Source organism: Malania oleifera, chromosome 4 (assembly GCF_029873635.1).
Source record: "Malania oleifera isolate guangnan ecotype guangnan chromosome 4, ASM2987363v1, whole genome shotgun sequence".
NCBI lineage: Eukaryota > Viridiplantae > Streptophyta > Magnoliopsida > Santalales > Ximeniaceae > Malania > Malania oleifera.
Window position 1 is genome coordinate 75,446,745 of NC_080420.1, and position 10,006 is coordinate 75,456,750.

Sequence of the window (10,006 nt, forward strand, 5' to 3'; positions counted from 1 at the left end):
GTTGGTGCATCTGGATGGGAAGAAATGCCAGAATTTTTATAGGGCTTCCAACTTCCACTAAGATGCTTTGGAGCAGAGTGGTTTTCTTGGTGTTCTCTTTGGCATTCGGGCTAATGGATTCTTATGGGATGTTTCTTGGTAGACATGCAGCAGGATTGGTGAGCTTTATTGTCTTGAGTTGCTGTGTTTCTACCTTCTGTATTCACTTTTTATTTAATTCTTTTTAAATGGAGGATATCTTGTCCTCTCTGTTTTTTCTTTTTTCCTTTTTTCTTTTCTTGATTGTATTCTTTCTCTCTTTCTTTAGTATAATTCTTTCATTATTCACAAAAATGACATTTCCTAGAATCTCACTACTAGGAATGGGATGCCTGCTACATGAGAATAATATTATTTGGTTCACATTGTAAGATTCCCAGAATGTACACAAGTCACAAGATGCCAATGTTAATGTTTGAGTCAACAGGGGACAATGGCATGCATTTCAAAAGATTGCCAACATACCCTTGACTTCTGTATAAACAATATGTGAAAAATAACCACTCTTATCCAAAATAAAACTACTAATATAAGTACCAAATTAAATCCATGTCCTAAAAATTTCAACCATCATAAATTTAAAAAAAAAAAACTGTAAATAATTTCTATGTGATATTATTATAATATAATTTCTATTTTTGTTATTAAAATAATTTATTATTATAAGTGTAATAATAACATGTATTAATACTATATTATGAGTGATTAATGTCCAACCAGCCAAAATAATAGGGGCAATTTAGTCCCAAAAAAATAAGATCCCATGGGAATGGGATCCTATTAAAATTACTCCAAGGAAACAAAAGCATGGGAATGGGATTGCATGTTTTGATGGAATCCTTCATTTCAGGGAGTGTTAGATTACCAAGGCATCAGATTCCAAGCCCAAAACAAATAATGAGATATTAGGGACGTCTAGGAATGTTGGAAGACAATGCAAACCAAATCAAATACCCCTTGGACGCATCTCTACTAGTAGGATGTTGTTGATCTTTAATTAAACCTATAAGTGAAGATGTATTCTGAACAAATGTTAAGGGTCTGGTCCTCTGTAATATTTGACTTGTTCAGACTAAGGTGGTTTTGAATTATCTTATGCATTTTATTATTGCACTGTTTTGTTCATCCTTGTGTTTTGATTGCTTATTGATAATGGTTGTCACAAATCAGTAATGCCACAAAGCATATGTGACGTCAGCCCTCTCACACAAAGCATTGGAGAGTGACAAAACCCATTGAGCAAAAGCTCTGCAACAGCATACATTTCATTAGTATGTGCTAGGAGATGGTCAATATTTGAAGTGATTAAATGGATCCCTTCTTCATCACTATGTTGGACCTACAAACATTACACATCCTACCTTGTACCTTTTGGGACTCAGAAATATGTCATGAAGCTAATCAGGGCCGGCTCTTCACAATATAGGACCCTAGGCGAATCATTTAATCAAGAACCTTTAATATTTTATATAATTTTTATTTTTATTTGAAATTAAATTTTCTAACTTTTTGAGATGCAAAATCACTAATTAAAGTTTTATATTCAAAATTAAGGTTGATGAAAATTACAAAGAATCGGAGGCCCGAAAATGATGAACACAATAGCCGGAGCAAAAATCATTGAGAGACCGAGAGATGAGAGTGAGAGAGTGTGAGAGAGGGAAAGATTTTTTTAGAGAGGCTAAGAAAGAGAGATGAGAGTAATAGATAGTTAAAAATATAATAAAGTTATTAATTAGGAAGTCAATGAGACTTGAAAAAAGAAAAAGAATTAAATTACATTTATTTTACATTTTAAAATACAATTTCATTTATTTGTCAGTTGGAAAGTCAATGTATGGGAAGAGAGCATAATAAATAATGTTAACATTATTTAATTAAAAAAAATTAGGTTCCCAAAATATATTATTATATTAAAAAAAATAATTTGGGGGCCCCAAAAGGCAAGCACCTCAGCTGCCTAATGGAAGAGCCGGCCATGAAGCTAAGGCTTTATGTAGGGTTGCATTCAGGGAGGAGGCAGTGAAGAGAATTCGGCAGGGATGCATGCTTCTCATTTCGGGCCTGGCCCAGGTAATTAAAAAAGGAGATATTTGATTTTTTACTAAATTGGGCCAATTATTTGAACAGGCCCAATGTTTAGGAAAGGTTGTTTTGGACTTCAGTTTGGATCCAAAGGGAGGCTCTCCTCCTATGAGCCCAAGATCTGCCATGTTGGTTCCAGATAATGAACAGGCCAAAAACACTACTCCTGCATCACAGAATACGGTCATTGGAAAGTAGGAAGATATACCCTCCAATACCATAATTTTTATACAGCCACCAGTTAATAGAAATTTTATTCAGCTTACAGCTATTAAAAATATGAATTGAAATGATCAAAAGTCAGAGGAAGCTCAGGATGCTAGAAGACTGGTTTCATTTCAAGATTGTGGTAATAAAATTGCATGTAGTTCTGAAGATATATTAGAAAGTGGTGTGAAAAAATTAAAAATAGAAGCAGGGTTGGGCAAGAAATCTGATAATTGTCATCTTTACATTGATAAATTTGAAGGTAACAAGGTTTATTCTCATTGAAAGGTGGCTAGTTTGGGTGCTGAAATGAAGAAGAAATTTGAAGATAAGAGAAAAATCTGGTGAGTCAACAACAAAGTTATTAAGGAGAGATTCTAAAGAAGAGTTCAGCATTGTGGAAGTGCCTCATGTTGAGAAGAATGTTGGAGGTTCTAATGAGACTAGAAAAGTTAAGGAGGTAAGAAATGAGGGATTTTTCCAATTCAAAAAGTGATGATAATAGTGATTTTGATTCTGCTGGGGGGTTGTTGGATGAGATTTGAGAACAATACAGGTACATTTCTTACTCTTATGATTGAATAGGATTTATCTAATGTCCATCCACCCCCCTCCCCCTATTGCAAGATCTGGGGGGGAATTTTTATTTTTGATGATGATGGGTTGGTGAATAAGTTTCAGCATAGGGATGGAATTCTGCCTAGTGCCTACACCAATGGAGGTGATTATGGAGGAGCTACAAGCTCAAAATCTTCTGGATGAAATGGAATTAAAGCTGAGTGACATTGGAGGAAATGAAGTGTGTTTGGATGGTGATAGAAATCAAAAGGTGAAGAGTCAAAACAAAATTATCAAATTTGAAGAGTTCAGTAAATGACAATGTTTCTGTTTGAAAAGGGAATTTCTTGGTTAATTTTGTTTAGTTTTATTTTGGGATCTTTTTTTTTTTTTTTTTTTTTTTTTGCTTTTCTTCTTTTTATATGGTGGACTCCTGTCCCCACACATTGTACCTTCTCTTCTTTCTATCTAATATGCCTTATTTTATTATCAAAAAAAAAAACTTAGCACATAAGCTGAGGGTCATGTATATGATCCGGCAGACCATGTCTAGAAAAGCAGCTATGAAAAAATCGAATTAGATGAGGATCTAAAGAAAAGTCATTGGTTTCACCCCCAAGATATGTGACTTGTACCCTGGGTGATTATCTCAATATTCATTTTTTGATAATAATCATAAGACTAAATGCATCCATGAGAGGCTAACACAGCTCTATAGAGGGGTTAGAAATGTTGGATCCAGTTGGTTGAACGATCAGGTATAAGAAATATTATGGAGTTGTAGCATCATGTTAGACAGATGGTGAGTTAACTGACTTTGATTATGATGGTCCTTGTGATGGGATAAACCTTATCTAATTCTGTGTTCTTGAAACAAAATTAGATTGGGATAAGGGTTCCCATATCTATGATAAGAGCAATATGGGCCTAAAAGAGAAATCAGTTGGATCCTGGAAGGCCTCCTATTTTCTCGCTCTACCCTAGACCCTTTCTTTCTTCTCATTTGGCCATTCTCTCTTTTCTCTCTCTTGAGCCACCATCTGCTCAAGGTTTTGGAATATAGAAACACAAAAGAGGACTCTAGTAGTTCTCTCAGCACCATTAGAGATCATTGGAAATGAAAAAAAGGGCAGTAAATAGCTAGAAAATAGAAGCAGATCAACTGGGATCCTCGAGACTGCTTCTTGGGCATTCGCTTTGATAACACCTACTGTAATGTCCACTGGCATTTTGTTCAAAAATCAAACAGAAAAAAACTCCCATTTAACCAGATAAGCATAAAAAGGCAGTCATATGCACAGAGCTCATGCATAGGTAGGATCCATGGGAGGGGAGTACCATGATGGGTCTATAGTACATACTGCATATTCTTACCTTACATTTTTGCAAGAGATTATTTCCATAACTCAAACCCCACCATAATTTCCAACATAATGCAAGATTTTCAACAATAAAGAAAAAATAGTAATATTTTAAAAAATGAATTCCCGTGTCACACTCATGCAAAAATTTTCACAATACCATATTGGAATCATAAACGTCTTTCATGCAATAAAAATAAAAAATAAAATAAATGAATGAATCAATCAAATTTGTCGGATTTCTAACAGTGACAGGAATTCTATTTTTTAGCAACCCAACAAGAAAAGAAGGAACGGAATAATACCTCGAACTGTCGGAAAGAAAGGGAATTTCTCGCGGCGACTTGCACTGAAGACAGCCAACAGGAAGACGGAAATCACCGGTGGAAGTAATCATTCGCTGCTGCACTCGATGGGCATGAGACACGAGCAACCCAGAACTGGGTTTCACAGTAAAAGAGGAAAGATGAGACGTTCTAGAATAAAACCCTAAGCCCATTTGGAAGTGCTGCTGCGAGATACGAGAGGCAGACCCCGTCGACATCATGAAACAACGGTGGTCTAACCGCATCATGCTGGTATTCGATCATCTTCGCCCTCGTCCAGGTAAAGAACTACTAGTTGGCGAAGGAGAGGCAGGCTTGTGTGAAATTCCAAAACTTTATCCATTCATTTCATTTTTCATCTCCTCTAATCTCCAATCTCTAATACTATAAAGGCTGAGCATTTGTATCTTCTTCCAAAAATATTAAATTTATTTTTCTACCCATAATTATTCTAAAATATTCCTTTTGACCATTCGTAACTATCATAAAATCTTTACTCTCTAATCTCTAATCTCTAATACCATAAAAAAGATTCATCCTTTAATATCTTTTTTCCAAAAATATCAAATTTATCTCTATAACTTCCAATAATTATTCTAAAATATTCTTTTATCTACCCACAACGATTCTAAATAATCCTAATAATTATGTTAAATTTATCCTTATAACTATTCAAAATTATTTCAAAATGCTCCTATAATTATCTACGACTATTCCAAAATGACTTTATACCATTTAATTATTGTTATTTTTTAAAAAAAAAATTAAAAATAGAGAGATATAGTACACACATGATATGTGCTTGTCACGGACCGACTATTTTCACACCTTTGTGAAAGGGTCGTGCTATGACACCCCGATTGTTCATATCATTTTTTTCCATATAAATAAATCATATAATCATATATCGGCCACGTCAACACCTCTGATACTACAAAAATATAACCCGACCCGAAGAGGATACCGAGTACACAAGTATTATCATATTCAAAACCCTAACAGCGGAAGTCATTTTATATAAATACATACCACAACAAATACACATACCAAAGTGTTAATTCATCCATATATACATGTCTAACACATTCCCAAAAAGAAATACAAAATGCTCTAGGGGAATCCTTCATCCCTAGCTCAAGACACTCACCCTGTCTACTCAGGATATCAGCTTCCCTTAATCTCGGAGCTCTATTACATGGTCTATCTTAGTTTCCTGAAATATTTAAATGATTGAGTGAGACACATCTCAGTAAGACGGAATAAATTATCTACAGTGTGTGGCAGCATGAGTTTCATTATATCATAACATATATTCATTTCAGTGATAATATCTCCTGAGAAAAAATATACCAATTCCACATTCATAATCATAAAGCTTTTAATTTCATTTCCAAATCCATACACATGCAACCATTGTTTACCAATGAAGTTCCCGAGAATAGGGGAGATTACACCCCCATGCATGTAGCTCTCCTCTGCTCTGATATTGTTTTTAATCTTACTCGATTAACTTGGGTTCGCCTATAACCGATACTTATCAAGACACTCACCTTACTCAGTAAGCCATCGGGCGGAGTGTTTTACTTCGCTTTATATTATTAACTCACGCTATATCATTTTTCATTTCCATTTTCATTTCCATGTCCATTTCATTTCCATTTCCATTTCGTTTCCATTTCCATTTCACAACTAGCTCATGAGTGTCCTCGATAATCAATACATCCGCGTCTGTAACTCATGGTTGCCTTAAGGATATTTTCCATGTCATGTTTCACCCCATGGTCGAGGTCACTCTCCATACTCCACGTCATGCTTCCCCCTATGGTCAGGGTTGTGCGACCCGAAGGCTAGACCTAACCGCGATTGGCTTACTTGGTTATATCAAAATAATCATACTATATACTCGTATGTAGTACGAATAGCCTACCATATACCTTGATCCGAGCTCAGGGGGCAAAACTATCCTTCACACCAGCTCATTCAAACTGTCATGCCACACGCTCCACAAGCCTGTGTAGTTGCACTTAATCACCACTAGCAACGGTACCGTGCTCATTTCAATAACACATTCATCCATCAGGGTTCTCATTTCACAATTCAATATTTCATAATTGCAGTATTTAACAATGCAATTTTTCACATTTCCAGTATTTCATTTCACATTCATATTGCAGTACTCACGTTGCAAATATTCACATTTCTCATTTTCACATTTCAATATTCATATTACACTATTTACATTGCAATATTCACATTCTCATATTCACATATCAGTATTCACATTTCAACATTCTCATTGCAGCATTAACATTGTAATATTCACATTTCTTGTTTTTACATTTTCAGTATTCACGACTCATTTCATCATTTCAATGATATTTCATCAATTCAATACTCATTTCATCTCATAATAACATATACATATCTCATTTCATGTTATTCAACATTTCTCAATAAAACATTTCCATATTTCATATTTCATCATTTCTTATAAGGTATTTTTTAGTACATATCACTTTTCATCATCTTTCACATTTCAAATCTCTTATCTCAATTCACATTTCATAATCTCATATCTCAATGTAAAACTCAATTTCAAATACATTTCAGTATAAATCATATGTCACACAATTTTCATTTGATACTCATATCGTAATAATTTTAGGTAAAATATCATATTTTCATTTCTCATATTTTCTCAACCAATATTTTTTAGAAAAGACTATTATAATTTATTCCCCTTACTTGACTTACTAAGAGGTCCACTAACACCTTAAAACATACACTCCTTGGCGTTCATAGTTCAAAACCCTAAAATTCATTTTTTTTTTCCCCAAATTATTCAATGCAACCTCCACAATATTGACATTTAACATTCCCTAAGCTTCATATACTCCAAATTAACTTTAAAACTCTAAAATACCCCACTCACCTTGGTTTTGGGATGGTGCCCCGGAACTCCAAACTGAAAATCTACTCCGCCTAAGTTGTAAAGAATCTTCCCATGAACCTCATGGCGGTTCCTAATCGTCAGACCGGGCTTTAACGGGGCAAAAGTCATAGAGAGAAGGTAAGGGTTCCGAATTTTAGAGAGAGAAGGAGAGAAAGTCCGTTTTATCTCGTAAAAACTCGTTTTCCCACTATTTATAGATCGCTGGCCATGTGTCTTCATCGACGAGACACGTGGACTCATCGAGGAAACTAAGAAAAGAGTTCGTCGACGAAGTTTTAGATTCATCGATGAATCCTGATGTCCTGAAATCCTGCTCTCGGTATCTCTTCATTAACGAGACACATGTACTTTGTTGACGAAATCTACAGGACATTCATCGACAAAGACCCTGGGTTTGTCGACGAATCCCTGTTGTTTCCCCCTATTTAAGATTTCTTTCCCTTATTCTCTTCTCTATTATTATTATTTTTCATGAATAAATTTTTTCTAGGTCTCTATATTCTCCCCTCCTTATAAAATTTCGTCCATAAAATTTGTCATTTATCACATTTTCATTCTTAAAGAAAAACACCACCATTTTATTAATTACCCTCACTTATGATGGAGAAATACTGTGGTTACATTTATGGTACTCGGAAATTGCAATAACCCAAATAAACTCTCCCAAAATCATTCATAAACCAAATCAAGCACTACCTATCCTATACTATATTATTTAAATCAAAATACATACCTCAACCTTGAATCACACTGAACAGGTGCGGGTATCTCTGGCACATTTGCCCCTCTAATTCCCAAGAAACTTCCTCTATTGCATGATTACACCACAGAACTTTTACTAGTGGTATGCTTTTTGTGTGTAACTTTTGTTTTTTCCAATCCAAAATTTGCACTGGCACTTCTTCATAAGATAAAGTATTGTCGAGCTCTAGTTCCTCATAACTAATCGCATAGGAGGGATCTAGAACGTATTTCCTCAACATGAAAACGTGAAATACGTCGTGAATTTTAGTCAAAACTGGCGGTAACGCCAACCTGTAGGCTACTAGACCCACTCTTTCAAGAATATGGAATGGTCCAATATACCTAGGGCTCAACTTACCATTCCTTCCAAATCTCATAACTCCTTTTAACTGTGCCACCCTAAAAAACATGTGATCCCCAATGTCAAACTCTAACTCTCGTCGGCAAGTATTTGCATAACTCTTTTATCGACTCTGTGCTGTTTTGATCTTGTCTCTGATAAGTCTAACTTTATCATGAGTCTAGTGTAAAAGCTCTAGCCCCAATATCTATCTTTCCCCAATTTCATCCAAGTATAATGGAGATCGGGACCTTTTGCCATATAATGCCTCAAATGGTGTCATCCCAATGTTGTCCTGATAACTGTTATTATATGCAAATTCAACCAATGACAAAAACTTAATCCAACTGCCTCCAAAGTCCAGTACACATGCACATAGCATATCTTCCAATATATGTATCACCCTCTTTGTTTGTCCATCTGTGTGAGGATGAAACGTTGTATTAAATGACAACTGAGAACTCATGGCTCCCTGCAAACTCCTCTAGAAACGAGATGTGAACTGTGGATCTCAGTCTAATACTATAGACACTGGCATGCCATGCATTCTAACTATCTCCTGTATATACAACTCTGTTAATCGATTCAAGGAGTAATTAACTCTGATAGGTAGGAAATGGGCAGTCTTCGTAAGTTGATCTACAACTATCTAAATGGCGTCCTGTCCATGAAGTGCTGGCAGTAATCCTACAACAAAATTCATCGCTATATGCTCCCACTTCCACTCAGGAATATAAAGTGGCTGTAATGATCCCGCCAATCTCTGATGCTCAGCTTTCACCTCCTGGCATGTCAAACACTGGGCTACAAACTCGGTGATCTCTCTTTTCATACTACTCCACCAAAAAGAGTCCTGAAGATCCCTATACATTTTAGTGCTACCAGGATGTACCGTATACAAGGATCGATGCACCTCTTCTAGTATAACTTTCTTAATCTCAGGGTCAACAGGTACACACAGCCTGGTATGGAACCTCAAGGCACCATCATCTGAGATACTGAAATCTACCTTCTGGCCATCTTGTACTTTCTCTATAAGCTCTACCAACTTTGCATCACTTCTTTGAGTAGCTTTAATTCTTTCCTGTAGAGTCAGTTGCAACACCAAATTGGTAATAAATGCCTAGTGATCGCCTTCTACGAGTTCTATTCCAAGTCTTTCCAAATCCATCTGGACCGGATACTGAATCGTCACTGCAAATACTGATGCACCCACTGATTTTTGGTTTAAGGCATCAGCTACCACATTAGCCTTTCTTGAGTGGTACTGATGGTGCAGTCGTAATCTTTCATCAGCTCCAACCATATCCTCTACCTCATGTTCAATTCTTTCTGCTTGAAAAAGTATTTTAAGCTCTTATGATCAGTGAAAATTTCACACCTACCCCCATAG

The 10,006-nt window shown here is 35.7% G+C and overlaps 1 protein-coding gene across 2 annotated transcripts in view; it reads right to left on the reverse strand.

The window, feature by feature from the left end:
* Positions 1-4,963, reverse strand: part of LOC131154254 (FAD synthetase 2, chloroplastic) — a 28,188-nt gene extending 23,225 nt beyond the window's left edge. The window contains exon 1 of one of the 2 annotated variants that reach the window (XM_058106908.1): positions 4,556-4,963. In XM_058106908.1, coding sequence (XP_057962891.1) covers positions 4,556-4,824 — 269 coding nt within the window. In that variant the 5' untranslated portion in view covers positions 4,825-4,963. The remainder of the gene's footprint in view (positions 1-4,555) is intronic. The other variant, XM_058106909.1, reaches the window with a different exon arrangement.
* Between the last annotated feature and the right edge of the window lie 5,043 nt (positions 4,964-10,006).